The 18,688-nt window shown below is 35.2% G+C and overlaps 1 protein-coding gene across 1 annotated transcript in view; it reads left to right on the forward strand.

The window, feature by feature from the left end:
* The window catches only part of kcnh5b (potassium voltage-gated channel, subfamily H (eag-related), member 5b), a 41,105-nt gene that overhangs the window by 4,020 nt on the left and 18,397 nt on the right, over positions 1–18,688 (forward strand). The window contains exons 5-9 of the mRNA XM_052571942.1: positions 1,057–1,175; positions 3,036–3,428; positions 10,028–10,457; positions 15,016–15,215; positions 15,306–15,558. Of these exons, the coding sequence (XP_052427902.1) occupies positions 1,057–1,175; positions 3,036–3,428; positions 10,028–10,457; positions 15,016–15,215; positions 15,306–15,558 (1,395 nt within the window). The remainder of the gene's footprint in view (positions 1–1,056; positions 1,176–3,035; positions 3,429–10,027; positions 10,458–15,015; positions 15,216–15,305; positions 15,559–18,688) is intronic.

Below are 18,688 nucleotides of genomic sequence, written 5' to 3' on the forward strand. Positions count from 1 at the left end.
TTGCAGTAATTAGAATCACTATTGAGGATAAAGTGGAATTATGTTACAGTAATCAGAATTTTGAGGGAAAATGTCATAGTGGATTGTGTCACATTATTTATTATATAAGTTATTTTGGGTTGAAATGTGACATGAACATGTTTGCAGGAGATTGACTAGTGTGTATGAGAGCATTACAGTATATACTCAGACAGTTTTCCAGGAGTTTTATTTCATTGCAAGATCATTGCAGGAGTGACAGCAAACATTTGTTCCACTTTTACTCATCATAAAGCATTTTGCTGAGTCATAGCTGAGCCACAGAGGACTGATATTTTGGATTAATATTTTTGTTGTGTGCATATAACATTCAAAAAGGTCAGTACTTTATTTATTTATTTATTTTTAATTTAATATTTTTATTCAGCAAGGATGCATTAAATTGATAAAAAATGACAGTAAAGACTTTTGCAATGTAAAATTGATTTTTCTATTTGACCTTTCCATTCATCAGTAAATCACTGTTTACACAAACATGATAGCAGCATTGATACTATATAAACAAATCAGCATTTTAGGATGATTTCTGAAGGAATATGTGACACTGAAGAGTGGAATGGTTGATATTTCATCTGATTTGCCATCACAGGAATAAGTAACATTTTAAAAATACATTAAAATAGAAAATTATTTTAAATTGTAATAATATTTCACAATATTTCTGTTTTACTGTATTTTTTTATCAAATAGACGCAGACTTTAAAAAAAATATATATAAGAAATTACTTACCCCAAATTTTATTTTTATTTATAACATTCACAATATTTTTTATTAATTAACCAAATTAACAAACTCCAAGAAATGACCAGGAGCTTGTGAAATTCAAGTTTAATTTGTACAGAACGTTCATTAAAGCAAAATACTGAACTGAATTCAGTTGTGCAGAGTATTTTATAAAAACACCACACTGAACTGAAAGACACATAATCTTATGAACTCACTGCATCTGTCTTTCAGTTGTAGTTCTTTTAATTCAATGTAGTATTTTTATAAAATGCATAATATGTTTCTTGCAGGTTGGACAAAGTTTGCACGTTTGACTCGAGCGTTGACGAACAGCAAAAGCACCATTCAGCAGCTTACGCCCATGAGCAAAAGCGACATCACTTCCCACAAACAGTCCAGACTCGCAGAGGTGAGAACACACACACACACACACACACAGGCAGCATTTGCTTACATCCTTGACTGTGCAGTACAAGGTTATTCAAAACTTCATCTCACTGAGGACAAACTTGTAATAGAATCACACAAAGGACACTGCTGTAACGCAATCTCACACGTGTTTGTTGGACAGCAGAAGTCTACAGTGGGCTGCCAGAAGCTGCTATTAATAATTAACACTGATTAAGAGTGTACTGTATATGTGTACAGGGGTCCCATAACCCCTGTTCACTTTTCTGCTTTTCTCATCTGTTGGTCATTGCGCCGTCACTGTTGTGTGAGGGTGTTAAAGAGGAGTGAAATATGTTGTTGTTTTTATGTGTGTAAAGTTCAATCTTTACATACTCTATTATGCCTAAGTCTTTGGAAGAGTTTTTAATGAGGAAAGCATTCAAGGAAAGGTTTGTTTTGTGAGACTTTTATGATGGATTAATGTTTCTGATCTGTATTGTTACAGTGTTTGCAAGGCAGCATTATACTGGTAAAGGTTGGCTATTACATTTCTCCAGTTCATTCATCCTAAATCACTTAAGGGATAATTCTGGGTTCAGTTTATGTTGAACTTAATGGACAGCACAAAATATTAAATTAATTTTGACCTTTTTTGACTCTCTACTTTGAGAGGTACTACAATGGAAATTAATGCAAGCATTAAAATACTTAAAGTTTCGAAAGTCTTGCCACAAGACGTAAAGATTAAATGAATTAATGTGATTTTAGAGCTTTCTTCTGCAATTACATCCAATTAAAATGCCTATAACCCTAAACGACCGTAAAAATGATGAGAACAACTTTACAGCTCAAATAATAATTTAACAGAAGAATTAACATGTTAGAAAAATTATATCTTGCGCATTTATACTTTTAAATCCTCCAAAATCGGTCACTTCCATGGTACAATGTGCATCAATGTGACCTTGAATTTCACCTTTTTGTAAAGAAAATAAAATGTGCGATAGATGCTCTCGATTGAATTGTAAACATTTATTTTAACTTTCTTTTGTAAACTTTACATTATATAATTTTAGTGAATTAATTTTAAAAAAAGGTCTCCTCTTGATTTAGACCAGTGATCCTCAAATCTGGCTCGCGAGATCCACTTTGGAGAATTTAGCTCCAACCCTAGTCAAACAAACCTAACTGTGATTTTCTAACGATCCTGAAGACATTGATTAGCAAACTCAGGTGTGTTTGTTTAGGGTTAGAGCTAAACTCTGCAGGAAGTGGATCTCATGAGCCAGATTTGAGGATCACTGATTTAGATTGACATTATTAACAATCTTCAAACAAAATTTAAAACACACTATATGCAGCCATTTTCACATTTGAATTCAGTTCTTCACTGTCTCTGGCTTTAAATCTCTGAGTTAACTTCATGTTCTGTATATATGAGCATGCATATTATACAACAAACAGTGTATTGTCTAGGGAAGAGTGGAAAGCATGCAAAGCTAGAATTAATATTTAAAACAAACTCACTTTCCTTAGGGCCCTCTACATTTCATTTAATTTTCCCTCTCATTTTCCCTTAAGAAAATCTCCTTATTAGCAATGTCAAAAGTACTGGGGGAAAAAATAAGGTGATCAATTTAATTTAATTAACAAACAGATAAATTATATTTATATAAATAAATATAAAAAAAAAATGTAAATCAAAATGATTTGACCAGGCATTTTCATGCAGTAATATTCACAATAAATATTGTAAAAAAAAAAAAAAAAAAAAAAAAAAAAACAGAATTTAACTGGCATTGGATTTACATTTTTTTTTTGTTTCTTTTTTTTTTTTTTTTCTTAGATCCTTCACTCTCCATCTCTTTTTTTTCCTAAGGTGCTTCAGCTCGGCTCTGACATTCTTCCACAGTATAAGCAGGAGGCCCCTAAGACCCCTCCTCACATCATCTTACACTACTGCACCTTTAAGACCACCTGGGACTGGGTCATCCTCATCCTGACCTTCTACACTGCCATCATGGTTCCTTACAACGTCTCCTTCAAGACCAAACAGAATAATGTCACCTGGCTGGTTCTGGACAGCGTTGTGGACGTCATATTCCTTGTGGACATCGTGCTCAACTTCCACACAACGTTTGTCGGGCCTGGAGGGGAGGTGATCTCGGATCCGAAGCTGATCAGGATGAATTACCTGAAGACCTGGTTCGTAATAGACCTGCTGTCCTGTCTGCCCTATGACATCATCAACGCTTTCGAAAACGTGGATGAGGTGAGAAGCCAAGCTGCCTTTTTGTTGCTTTGTACCTGATTAGGACACAGAGTGGAATGGAAATGGTTCAACACTTGGAAAAAGGGTTAGTAGTTCAATTAAATATGAATTGTATTATATTCTAAAAACGTTTGAGAGTGAGACTATTGTTGGTAGAGAAGCTGTAGTTGGCTTTTTCAAGTAAAACTTAGCAGTGCTTCAAACATTTGATTTTTACTTTTTTACCTGTCAAACCTCAAAGATGAAAGATTGAACAATTATTTCTTATGTCAGGGCTCCTCAAAGGTACTCTGCTGAGGATAATGCTGTAGGGTTCTCGTTCAGATTCATTTAAACTTTTGAAAGCTTGATAGTTTCAGGACAGAAAAACAGAAAAGCTGACCTGAAATATTTATCACGCTGCAAAAATGTCAACATTTTTCCAGAAAGAACCTCAGTGTAAAACTTTTGATTGACGGCATAAAGTCTGGTCCATTTTACAGCTTATTTTAAGTTTTGTGTACGACTAAGAGCCTCAAAATGCCACTACATTGCAAATAAGTTCTAGAAAATTAGTTTAAAAAGGCACTCATTTTATCTCACTGAAGTTGTAATATCTTTGCAGCTCTAATCATTTATGTGTGTAATATTCACAAGACAGTCAATGAACTGACTGTGTGGTTTGCGGCTTTGAGAACGATACTAATAAAAAAGAAGCCCACTGTATTGATTGGCCATATACTCAGCCTATAATGGTGACTGGTAAAGCCCTTCCTCATGAAAACTGAACCGTTACAAAGTCATGTTGTCCTTTGCATTCTTTCCTGGTTTATGTTATATATTCTTGGAGTCTGTCCAGGTGATGTGCTTTAGGATAGATATCGATTAGTGCACACAGAGTGGATCATCTTCTGTCTTTCACTCAGGAAGTCCGTGCAGTGATCTAAGCCCCAGACACTCACCTGTAAACAGGATTTCATTGAATGCTAGCAGGCTTCAAATCAATTATTTATTTATTTTTGTCTGACTGTTCTGGAATTTATATTGTGAGAAGTACAGTACATTAACAGCTTTTTCATTAATGTGTCTTGTTTTCCAGTAAAAATAAATGGACTTTGTGAAAACAAGATAAATTACAAGTGTAAGGCTTGTTTTCTTGTTTAAGAGAATAAGTATTTTTTTTTCATACCACCTATTTAGTTATTTTCTTATTTATTTATTTTATATTTAGTGAGGTCTCTAATAAAAAAGACCTACAGTATTTACTCAGTACGTACAGTATCAAAAGCTGCAACAAAATGCAAAAAAATATATATACTGTTTTTTTTAAGTACAATACACAAACACTCAAACTTGTTCAAATATATGCATTGCATTTATGCTTGTTGTTGTGATTTTGTGTTTGTGGGTAATTTTGAGAGCATTGTTGATTCGCATATAATTTGACAAATCTTTCAACAAACTCGTACTATGAACTGATGCCATCTGTGATGCCTAGACTACCAGTTTGAGACCATGTCAAAAAAATCCCCAGTATTAACATACTGTTTACTCCATGTTGATTTCAACCCAGCAGGGTAGAAAACAGTCCAAAAAAGAAATCAATAAATTAATGACCTTTTTTCAAATGCAGTTGTCATTGTTGTTAAGTGTTAATGGCTTTATAATGTTTGTGTGGACACAACCTTAAAACTCACAACTAAAGTTTAATGTACAAGTTTTACCTTAAAGAGCTGCTCACTGTACCAGAAACTCACTTAGAAAGCCTTCATGTCGTGATGTAAGAGTGACCCCAGATGCCTTAGTGTGGACCTTGTAATCTACTAGAAGTGCTCTGCTCTGAGAGAGCAATGGACCTGTCCCAGAACATTCTATTGTATTTCAAGAGCTGGAGAATAAATGTCAGTCAAGCAAACATCATTTTATATCATGCAATTTGTAATATTTTCTTTTTCTTTTTTCTGCTCCACTTAATCAAGGTTTCCTGTTTCAAATACATAACATAATTATCTTAATTAACCCTCTGATGCATCGTGTTCTCTGCGGTTGCTGGATCTTTAAAAGCCACTTTTAACTATCAAGGGTGTAATGTTACTGTACATCCAAACCACCATAAGGGATTGGTTATCTTGACAGTTTCTCATAATTATTTATGACTGTCCTTTTTATTTGTCATTAAATGTTTCATTTATGACAAATTTTTTTTTTTTAATTTAGCTAAAGAAAGTGGTGATGCGTCAAGTAGCTCAGCTTGAATATTAACCATTATATTAAATTTTTTTGAAATCATTAGATGAATAACTCTCTTAAACCCAACATTTAAAAAAAGAAAGAACATACATAAGATTGTGAATAATTATATTGTTGTACTGTACATTAAAATAATTCTTCCCTTAACACAATCATTTCTCATTCTCTCTGACAACATAGGGAAAATTTATCAAGCTATGGAACAGAAAAATAAAATGAGCAACTGAATTCTTAATTCATAAATATAGTGGTTTGAAATCCCTCACAGCTGCATTGTGTATTTACTAGTTCAAGTCCAAAACCATTCATAAGGCTAATTTTTTTTTTTAATAAAATAAAATAAAAATCTATAATTTTCTATAATTTTGACCCAGTTCTGTCATAAACATGTTCAGTGGTATTCACTTTTCTGGTATATGTTCAGGCATACTTATTTAAAGTTGGTTCTTAATTTCATGATTCACATGTTTGTTTGCTCTGTGCCTAACAATGAAATATCCATTAAAGTGTCTAAACTAATAGTTATCAAGCTATATTTATTTATTTATATGCTTTTGCAATCCTGTGATAGGACTGCATTTTCAAGTTTTATTATCTTTAAATAATTATGTTGTGCTTTACAATTTTGGTCTAAGTTTATGTGCGTATAGCAGGCTGCGTTGTTGGTCATTTCTGCTCACTCTAATCTTTCACTACATGACTGGAACTGAATTTACACTTTAAAGGAGAGGAAATGCTTCAGATGGTCACACTAGGTCAGGCTGCACCGACCGAACGGTCATTTTTATTTATTTTTTTGCAGTGAGAGGACTAAAGTGCTGCCTTACATAAATTTTTCAGATGCCTTTTAAGGTTGTTGGATCATGTCGGAGAACAGAGTGTTTTACCACAAAGTGGTTCTGATGTCCTACCGCTTTCACACTTCTTTGTCGTCTTGGCTCAGCTCACCTGCTCCAAATTTAGAAAAAACTGTTTGCAGAATTTAGCAATTAGGAAGGTAAAGAGTGTGTTCAGTGAACTGAAAAATATGAGTAGTGCTCATTGTTTCAGAATGTAGTGTGTAATTAACATTGCATTAAGCATCTATGTGATAAATGACAATGGAAGAATGATTTAGACAGATTAAATGTCAAATTGATTTTCCCTATGAGTGCTGCATGTCGGTATGTAGATAATTGTTTAATTATGACTTTTTTAATAACAAATCTGTGTATGAAAGAAAATCTGCAGATTTTCTGATGCATCCATTTTTTTTATGTATTATACACACACAACACTGTGAAAAATTTATTTAAAAAAAAAAAAAAAAAGTTTCACAAATGTATTTTATGAAAATGACTTGTGACTTACGAAAGTCCAAAATCCATTTGATAAAAATATTAGAATATTTCCTAATATTAATTAAAAAAAAAGAAAAAGGGATTTTCAAAACAGAAAAGCTCAAGTTCTTTAAAGTATGTTCATTTATGCATTCAATACTTGGTCAGGGCTCCTTAAGCACAAATTCCAGAATCAGTCTGGCATGGAAGCGATCAGCCTGTGGCACTACTGAGGCACTATTGAAGCCAAAATCTCTTTAATAGCAGCCTCCAGCTCATCTGTATTGTAGGAATGACTGTTTCACATCTTTCTCTTGAAAATATCCCATAGATTCCATATGGGGTTCACTTCACTTGGAAGTGGTTTTGGCACTGTTGGCAGGTTCTTAACTCCTGCTGAAAAAGGAAACCAGCATCTCCATAAAGCTTGTCGGCAGATGGAAGCATGAAGTGCTCCAAAATCTCTCTGGATGGCTGCATTTACTTTGGACTTAAATAAATAAATCTTGGTATCCTGCTGGATCTGTCTGCTGCTTTTGACACAGTTAACCACCAGATCCTCTTGTTCACCCTCATAAATATGGACATCTCAGGAACTGCACTCCAATGGTTGAACTCTTACCTCTCAGGTAGGTCTTTCATTGTTTCTTGGAGGAGTGAGGCTTCTAAGTCACAACTTCTTGCTACTGGGGTTCCTCAAGGTTCAGTGCTAGGACCTCCTCTCTTCTCCATCTACATGTCATCATTATGATCTGTCATTCAGAAGCATGGCTTTTCTTATCACTATAGGCTGATGACTCTCAACTCTACATCTCATTCCAACCAGATGATCCAATGTTAGCAGTTCACATTGAGTCTGAGAGACATTTCTAGCTGGATGAAGGACCTTCACCTTCAACTCAACCTTGCTAAGACAGAACTGCTTGTGGTCTCAGCCAATCCAGAGCTTCATTACAACTTCTCTATACAGGTAGGTTTGTCAACCATAACTCCTTCCAGGACAGCCAAGTACCCTGGAGTTGAGATCGAAGCTCAGTTAAGTTTCGCAGACCATTTTGCTAGAACTGTACGGTCCTGCAGATTTGCTTTATACAACATTAAGAAGATTAGACCTTTCCATTCAGAAGAAGCTGCACAATTCCTTGTCCAAGCTCTTGTTCTCTCCAGACTGGACTATTGCAATGCTCTCTTGGCAGGCTTTCCCGCATGTACTATTAAGGATTTGCAACTGATCCAGAATACAGCAATGAGAGTGATCTTTAACAAGCCGAAAAAGGCCATTCTACTCCATTATAATAAGAAAAGCCCTAGCCCTGTGAACTGTGCTAGACTAACTGAGACTTGTCACAGCACATGTGTACTGTTGTTCTGTCATTCATCTGATTGCTTCTATTGTTCCCCTTATTTGTAAGTCGCTTTGGCTTAATGATTAAATGTAAATATAAAACATTAGGACCAACACCAGCAGACGTCAAGGCACCCAAAATCATCACTGACTTTAGAAACTTCACACTGGACTCGGATTCTGTGCCTCTCCAGTCTTCCTCCACACTCCAGACCTTGATTTCCAAATTAAATGCTAAATTTACTTTTATCTGAAAAGAAGACTTCGGACCACTGAGCAACAGTCCAGTTCTTTTTCTCCTTAGCCCAGGTAAGATGCTTCTGACGTTGTTTCTGTTTCAGAAGCTAGCCCTTTTCCTAAAAAGACGTATGAGCGTGGTGACTCCAGCTGCAGTCCACTCCTTGTGAAGCTCTTCCAATTGTTTGAACTGGCTTTGTTTGACAGAATTCTCAAGCTTGTGGTCATCCCTGTTGCTTGTGCATCTTTTCCTACCCATTTTCTTCATTCCAGTCAACTTCACATTTAATGTGCTTTGATTAGGGCTGCATGATTAATGAAATGATATTGTCATACACATTTTGTTAGTAAAGCCAGTTCTGCAATCAGCAGTAAATCATCGCATGCTTCCAGATGGAGCAGCATTTACTACACAGAGCTGTAGTTCACTGACAAGTTACACAAAAGAAACGCAGATGATTCTATTGCGTGATTATGAAATCTAAATAATTGTTTGCGATAATGACAGCTGTTTGCATAGCTTCTTAGTGAACTACGGCTCTGTGTAGCTCAAGCCGCTCCATTTGAAAGCATTGCATTTTAAATATACTTTTTTTTATGAAAATTATAATAATAATAACACAGATATACCATATATCATCATAATCGTGTGTTTATTAGTCACGTTGAATCAATAAGAGCAGCTACCGCTATAAAGATTTACTGATGATTATAAAAAAAAATTTTTGCTGAAAGATACGCAAGACAATAGCAGTTTCTGTCGAATCACGATTTCGATTCCATTTTAATTTATTGTGCAGCCCTAGCTATGATACAGCACTCTGTGAACAGCCACCCCTTTCAGTAATGACCTTCTGTGGCTTACCCTCTTTGTGGAGGGTGTCAATGATTTTCTTCTGGACCATCGCCAAGTCAGCAGTCTTCCCCAACATTATTGTGGTTTCAAAGAACAAGAGATACCTGGAATTTATACTGCAGGGAATGGTCATTTAATGCCACTCAAATGTAAATATACTAATATTTTTAAGCTGTAAGTTCTAATCATCAAAATTAAAAAAAAAGTTTAAAGTCTTTAAATGTAATGAATCTGGAATATATATAAAAGTTTCACTTTTTGGAACAAATGACAAAAAATTAATACTTTTTCACGATATAAAATTTTTTTGTGAAGCACCTGTGTGTATGTTTATATATATATATATATATATATATATATATATATATATATATATATATATAGATAGATAGATAGATATAAACACACACACACACACACACACAAAGGGGCATCTGATATGCTGATGTTGAAATCTGCTGATGTTTTATACACAGTATATTTTTTACAACCATACAGTCTGTGTTTACAACAGGTATAGTTTTAAATAATGTAACAGATATGTAAAGGTAAACCATGTATAATATTTTGTACTAAAATGTGACTGTCTGTTATTTCTTTTTCTATTTTCCAGGGCATCAGTAGCTTGTTCAGTTCTCTAAAAGTGGTTCGACTGCTTCGATTGGGTCGTGTTGCACGTAAACTGGACCACTATCTGGAGTATGGTGCAGCTGTGCTCGTGTTACTGGTCTGTGTGTTTGGATTGGTTGCCCACTGGCTTGCCTGTATATGGTACAGCATTGGAGATTACGAGGTCATTGATGAACAAACCAACACCATCAAGACTGACAGCTGGCTCTACCAGTTAGCCACCAGCATTGGATCCCCGTACCGTTACAATGCCAGTGGGACTGGCCAATGGGAGGGTGGCCCTGGGAAAGACTCTCTGTACATAACTTCACTATATTTCACCATGACCAGCCTGACCACTATTGGCTTCGGAAACATAGCGCCAACTACAGACGGAGAGAAGATCTTCTCTGTGGCCATGATGATGGTTGGATGTGAGTGCTTGTCTTCTTTCATGTCTTCTCTTTTAGACCCTTCTTGGCTAAGTGATTTGATCACAGATGATCAGGGTAGAAAGATTGTCATTTTCAATTGGAAAATCGAATCAGCCAAAGTAAATCTTAATACCAGGTTAAACGGGGTCTCTTTTCTGTTCCTTTCTTGCTTTTTACTCTTTTTTTCTGTTTATTCTCTCCTCTGTCAGAATAACTCAGACTAATCTCATCTGCCCCTCTGTCCTCCAGACAGCAGTGCTTTGCTTCTAGTGCATCTCCTTCAGAAATAACTCTGAGACAGTAATAGAGAGAGATCGGTAGAGAGAGGGACATAAAACTGGCCAGAATGAAGGAACGAGGCCAGTGGTTGTTAATGTGCTTTTCCAGATCCGTGCATGTGGAGAGGAGTCACTCTGGAGACTAAACAAAGATGTGATCATAATTACCAGTGTGTGTGAGTGCTGACACGCACAAACACACATATAGAAACCCCACTCACCCCCATGCACTGACTCACAGGGGCCTCCTCCATGTTTTTTTAGGGATACTTTTTTAAGTTTCTTTAGTGTGCAAGAAAACCCAGGTTCAAATGCCAAATATATACATTCCCTTGAACTCAAAACAATGACTTTTATGTTGAGATATATGGTTATTTCTATATATTTCTTTTCATTAATTTATTTTTTTAATTACATTTTTACTTTTCTTATTTACAATATTACAATACAAATAATATATGTTTTTTTTTTTAAGAAATTAATGTTTTTATTTAGCAAAAATGCATAAAAATTATCAAGAGTGAAAAAAAAACATTTAAAATTTGCATGTACATTTATATTACATATAATTTTTCTTTAGCAGAAAATCAGCATATTAGAATGATTTCCAAAGGATATATGTGTGTGTGTGTGTGTGTGTGTGTATGTGCATGTGTATACTTTTTTTAATGTAATAATATTTAAATATTTTTGATCAAATTAATAGTGAGTGAAAGAGATTTTGCCTTATTGCATTTTTTTTTTTTGCCTGTTTTAGATGAGTCAAATATGACTTGCCTCCCATTTCTGCTCCAACTCATGTTTATTTCCTTAGCCTTTTTGTAAAAATACCCCCATTAGATCTGTGAATCATAAGGGATTTTCTTGCTTTTGACCCAGACAACAGTTTTCCTGACCTGTAATATTCTTTAACCTGACATCACACAGGTGGAGGAGTCATTTTAAATGCTTATTAGACTAATGGGTCATTATGAACCTTTAAGAGGATGCTCAAATGAGCTGTTGGTGCTGTTGTGAGTGCTGATGCATGAAATGTAGGGCTCTTCGAGGAACAGCAAGAAACGGCTAGCAAAAGGGATTTCTCCCATGTGTCTAATGACATTATTCAGACAGACATCATTAAGGCCAGACTTTAAAAAAAAAAATTAAAAGTGCACTGGGGCAGTACCATTTTAAAAGGTATACCAAAGTTTGTACTTTAAAGGGTGCATATTAGTACCTTGAAGGTACCTATTAGTACCACCCCAGTGGTATGCTGTAAAATTTTATGCCAAAGTGTAAAGTCAGAAACAAGGTTGTTTTAAGCTAAAGGCCCTTAACAGGGCTGTTGATCTACACCTGATGTTGTCTTCAGAACACTGGTTTGATTTAGTGTTGTCAAAAGACCCGGTACTTCGGTACCAAGTCGGTAAAAAAAATGAAAATATCAAGGTACCAGGTTTCTTTAAGTACCTGTTGTACCAAGTACCCACTCAAACCGGTTCTTGACGCATACAGCGCTGTGATTTCCACGAAGCAGAAAACGCAGATGGAATCTCAAAATCCAGTTATGAAAATGAAACTTACATTTGAATATGGACAGTCACGGAATTTGTCAAAGTTAGCATAAATTAATCAAATCAAATCTCCATATGGACCAGTATCTGTAAATGTTAAGCCACAAAAGTTGATTGAAATATGAATCCTGCATGTTTTGTGTGAAGGAATGAATGGCAGAGACGTGCGAGTTTGTTTACTACATAGACTGAAGAGCATGATGCTTGCAGTAATTTCAGCATCTGCCACCTCAATGAGGACATAAATACATAAACAACATCACCAAAACTGTTCTTAGTCACTTCACAAGCATTTTACCATTTCATTTGAGTAAAACCAGCATCAATTTAAAGGTATTCATGGCAACCGTCAAAATAAAAGTTCATTTTTACATAAAGGCATTGTGCTAGAAATATTACTATTATTTAGTAGAATGTATGTGATACTACTACTACTGTTGAAAAATTTATAAAACTTTTTAAAGAAATAAATCGCACAATATTTCTCCCATGTTTTAATTTTAATAGCAAATCCCCTTTATTATATATAAACTTTATAAGTATAAAGAATGGCATTGGTTTTATTTTTAGAGATAAAAAGTGTGGAATTAGCATATTTTTGTGTTTTGCTTTGGTACCAAAATTGGTACCAAGAACCGTGGATTTTTACTGGTATCGTTACCGAATACTGAAATTTTGGTACCGTGACAACACTAGTTTTATCAAGGGGAGATGATCACCCATGCACAATAAAAATTATAATTGTAGTTAGCTGTTTTGATGACTCTTTGATGAGGCTCATACACAGTGCAGACCCATTCTCTCTTTCTCTGTCTGTAATTATCTGAACACATTGTTCTCATCTTCTAATCCTTCAGTCAATATCTTTTCTCTTTTGTGTCCATGTTTCACTAAAGATCTGAATCTTCTGCCTTAATCTGTCTTTATTCCTGTCTTGCCCACATCTCGTCTGTGTGTCTTTGGTAGTGAGGTCCTAGAAGGCCTCATTATTTGTGGTAGTTTGGACAGGTTCTCCTGAGACTCTCCCTCCTGCACCATCCATACCATTTGCTCTACAAATTTCTCCATGTCATAAAAAGCATAAAATCTCATTGGGTGACACGTAGGGTAAAATTTAGTTGTATTTTATTTACACATACCAGATAAACCTAGACTTATATCCTAGATATAAGATATACCTAGATATATCTTATGTATCTATATATATCTATATATATCTATATATATATATATATATATATATATATATATATATATATATATATATATATATATATATATATATATTCACAGCTTGCATGGAGGTTAATTGTCTCAGAGATCATTTTTGTTTCTCAAATCATATTGATCTAGGTATGACAAAAAGAGTCATTTGTTTACGACTGAAAATGTGTTGATGCTTTCAGTCTGATTAACAGCCTGTTAAAAACATCATACATGGACATTTATGACTCTCTCTGTGAAATCCAGGTTAAAGTCTCAAAATCTAATTATGAGATAACAAACATCAAAGTTTGATTTCAACCATTTTTGACATGGCCCTTCTCAGTCAATATTGAAGATATAAAGGTTACATTTTCACAGAATGTTTTTTACCTTATGAAGGATGTTTTTATGTGGACAACAGTAAAACAATTTAATCTGTTTACAGCATGAACAGAGCCACAGTATTTCAGTAAAATCAGAACGTAAAGTAAAAGCTCTTTCTGAATTCCTTCTTTTTAAATTACTGTCAAACACTTTGGTGTGTTTATGAGGTTAATATTTTTGTTTATACTTCTCCTCCCATTAACTCATGGTTATCTTTGCCTTTCTGCGATCAGAATAATTTTTATTACTGTACAAATTCTTGGTCATTTGATGACTTTTCATCATCCGTTTTTACCTCATTATATTCCATCCACTTTGCTTTCTTCTCTGTTCCCGCTCGTCCGTTATTGGTTATGAGTGGAAGTATTTGGAAAGCTATTTCAGGGAAGGTTGCCATAGAGACAAAGAGCAAAGATACAGTGGTAACTCATGAGAAAAGCAATAAAAAAAAAAACAGAAGTTTGCATTGTACATATCCGGTAACACTTTACTTCAAGCCTTTATGTTTAATGCACTATAAAGGGTTATTAATGGGTATAATGCATTATAATTAATAATGTGCATTGTAATATATTAGATTTTGGCATAAATAATTATAACTGAATTTAAAATGCATAGTGTAACAATGAGTTGATAAGGTTTATAATGCATTAAAACTACTTTTATAATGCATTATACATATAGGCTTTAAGTAAAGTGTTACCAGATAGCCTATTGTAAAATGTAAAATTTATAAATACTCAAAAAAAAAAAAAAAAAAATTAAAGGAAACAACATTATTGTTTGTACTAGTCCTGTTACCCATTTAAATAATTTGTAGTTCTTAAAATCCATGTGGCTTCCAGTGACTTTCATTTTTACAAGCACTCTTGGTTTGAAAATAACGTATATAACCATTTTTAGAATAAATATTTAAGTACTATGGTCAAAAGCTATACATGCAAATGTAACTTTATTTAAATGAAAAAAAAGATTAGTACAACTTTAGATTTTTTTTAATACTTTTCTTTTATGACTGAAGGACTAATTTAATATTTAAGTACTTTAGTTGGACACATTTTTGGACCCTAAAAAAGAAACATTTCAAATCTATCTGACATGACCCTTTTTTCTCTCTTTCTTCATGTCCTATAGCTCTCCTTTACGCCACTATCTTCGGTAATGTGACGACCATTTTCCAGCAGATGTATGCAAACACCAACCGTTACCATGAAATGCTGAATAATGTGCGGGATTTCCTCAAGCTCTACCAGGTGCCCAAAGGCCTCAGTGAGAGAGTGATGGACTATATCGTCTCCACGTGGTCTATGTCCAAAGGCATCGACACAGAGAAGGTGAAACTGAAACAGAAGTGATGGGTGCATGACTGAAGTTTTTGATATTAATTGTGGAAAATACTAAATTGGAAATTCATCTGTGTGCAGGTGCTCTCCATTTGCCCCAAGGACATGCGGGCAGACATCTGCGTGCACCTGAACAGGAAGGTGTTCAACGAGCACCCAGCGTTCCGATTGGCCAGTGACGGATGCCTGCGCTCATTGGCCGTGGAGTTCCAGATGATACACTCTGCCCCCGGTGACCTCATCTTTCATGCGGGTGAAAGCGTGGACCTGCTCTGCTTCGTTGTGTCAGGGTCTCTAGAGGTCATCCAGGACGATGAGGTCATCGCTATATTGGGTTCGTTTTTAAAAGTTCTAGGCTAATTAATACATTCCATGAACTTCAGCTTTGTTCACCCTGCCATTCCAATGCTGATTATTTATATCCAATTGGAATCTGTTTTAAATGATTGACCATCCACACTCTATGATGCAATTGATAAGATTAGATTTTTGTATCCTGTGATGGGGTTTGCAATACAGATGTTGGCGTGGCTTTATTCTGTGCTGCTGTCTCCATTGGTTTCAAACTTCAAAGAAGAGTGTAGACCAGGCTGACTAGCAGTATACCGTAATTTTGCACTTGACCTGCACTTCGCAACAACACAACATTGTTTCTGCACAGGCTTTCAGTATGTTTTATACAACAACCTCTGACATGTTTAGGTTGCACATGGCGTGAGAAAATGACAAGCAAAGATGCTATGCGAAAACCGATCATAGTGGTCAGACTGAAACGGATTTCCATAAATGTGATTAAACCACATATGAATGTGGCTTTGATGGACTAAATCGTATTTCACATGATTTTATTTATTTGTCGTTCACACTTGATAAATGTGAGCAAATGGGATATGCATTTGGTGCTTTTGTTCCTCCATAAGCGTGTCTCTAAATCTGTCTTTTCTTGCTGTCAGAGTTTGCGTTTGAATGCTAGATTAGAATTGCATTTTGGTTGCCATGGTGAAGAAAACTATTTAAAAAGCAGCAGCAACAGAGATTTGTGACACAACAGAAAAAAAACAGCATATGCTTCTCAGAAATGTAAAGAGATAGTTTACCAAGAAATAAATATTCGTGTTTAATTAATCATGTCATTGTTCCAAACCCATAAGAACTTAGTTTCATCTTCGGAACTCAAATGAAGAAATTTTTGATGAAATCCATGAGCTTTCTTATCCTGCATAGACAGCAATGCAACTACCACTTTTAAGGCCCAGAAACAAAGTAAGGACAATGTTATAATGGTCTATATGTTATCAGTAGTTCGACCTTAATTTTAAATTATGAAAGTACTTCATGACAGTACCACGATGCATCTCAATTTGTGTTCCGAAGATGAGCGAAAGTCGTTTTGAATCGTCATAAGTTTAAGTAATTTAAAACAGAATTACAAATTTGGGGTGAGCTATCACTTCAAATAAAATACTTTTTTTTTAAGTTGTCTTTTTGACATTATTAATTAGATTTTTTATTGGATCTCCAGCTATCAAACTTCCATTAAAAACACCATCTAATATTCAAACTTTCAATCAGCTGCTTCACTGAAATCTCTCTGGATTATTATTCTCACTTGAGTTGTCATAGTGACGGAACCATACTTCACCATTAATCATGAATCTCTAATGGCCACTGAGCTGAGGCCTTGTCTCTCCTGCAGCTCAGCAGGAGGCCTGGGCCCACAGTGTCTCTCTGTGCCCAGGAGGGTGGTGGGTGTCTAGGCAGAGGAAGATGAGCTCCTGTAGAGCTGAGTTAGTGAGGTGTAGAGTTGAGCAGCTCTGCAGGAGATGAATGAGATGAAGTTAAGTCATTAGTCACATTTATCCATATGGCTCACATTTACCCAAAACAATTTTCACTGAACTGTCTTCAACAGAACTGTTGTAAATGTGTGTAAAAGAAGGAAAAACATTCCCACGAGTTACTTAAAAGGCATTGTTCACCCCAAATTTAGGTTCTGGCATAATTTGCTCAACATCATGCTATTCAAACCATCATGGTTTGGAACAACATGATATTGAGTAAATTTAAAAAAAAATCATTTTTGTTGGAACTATCTCTTATAAATTGTGTGTTTGGATTCAGAGCCTCCTTTTCCGCTGCATATTTGCTCATTTACCTATTCCGCCTAAAATTCTCAAACTCTACACACAATAGCTATGTTTTCATTGAGTTGAAGAAAACATATTCTTTACTCCTGTATCTTGTGCTAAATATTACAAAGAAATTTAGTTTGCTGCAGTAGGAGAAGGCACTGTATATAATGTATATATAATAAGTAAGACTTTACTTCAAGCCTGTATGTAATAATGTGTGTATACAATAAATTATGAGCTGCAGATCTTGCAGGTGAAATGAGGTCATGTTATCTTATTTTCATAGCCTGATGTTTGGGAATGCCGTCCTGGGAGTTAATTAAAACAAAGCACTTTGACAAGACTTTGCTCAAGCATTTTAGAATGACAAAACTAGCATTTCAGATGCTGTGCAATGAGATCGGTCTGCTGGTAGGTCCCACGTTTTGTATTTTTGATCTGCATTAAAAAATATATTTTGCTAAATGTTTTCTTGGTTTAGGCCATACGTTTTTAATGTGCATTTTTAACATTTATGCATATCTTGAATATAAAACATAAAAATAGTTGGATGGAAACATAGCTATTGTTAAAGTATCATAAAATATTGCAGTTTAGATTCTGAAGGTATAGGTTCCATTGTCCCCAAGGCAACAGAGTGCCATGGTAACAAAAGACTCCTTGGAGACCATGTTTGGTGGCTTTGCTCTTCTGTCTGAGATAAACTGTAAATCCCCACAGCCACTTCGCTGTACTACAGATGTCTTCAAACTCTCAGTAGAGCCATTGACAAAGTCTCTGCAGGCCAGATCTGCTGCACACAGTGTATTCGAGTCAAAATAAACACCCTGACCATGTGAATCACACCTTATTTTTTCGTACCAGAATATTGTTTAGATAAAGCTTAAAAAAAGTTGTATGGAGGTTAAATTCACTTTCTACCAAATGCATCTCAGCAGCTTTTGTGCTTGCACTCTATAACCTATAATTAGAGTTGCCACGAGATTGGTTGCTTTGTTATAAAAATGACGGATTTTCAGGAAAATCTTTTTGTTTTTTAGCTTTGCTTTAAAAGGTTAAGAGCACATTTGTGCATTCACTTCTAGCAGCTGTTAATTGTGGTTTAATTGGTCTGGCACGTACAGCCAATTAAATGTGTTTTGGTACTAGGAATAAGTTAATTGGCAGGACAAACACCTGTGTCAGATGGTGGTGGTGAGATAATGCTGAGCTCAGCATCAAAAACAAGATATATCCTTTTTGAAACCAACCAAATAAGGTTTTTAGTCTGTCCAGGTGTATGTCTGTTGTTCTTGTGGTAACTGCATGTTCAGCAATGCTGCATCCTGTGGA

The sequence above is a fragment of the Carassius gibelio genome, chromosome B13 (assembly GCF_023724105.1).
Source record: "Carassius gibelio isolate Cgi1373 ecotype wild population from Czech Republic chromosome B13, carGib1.2-hapl.c, whole genome shotgun sequence".
Taxonomy (NCBI): Eukaryota; Metazoa; Chordata; class Actinopteri; order Cypriniformes; family Cyprinidae; genus Carassius; species Carassius gibelio.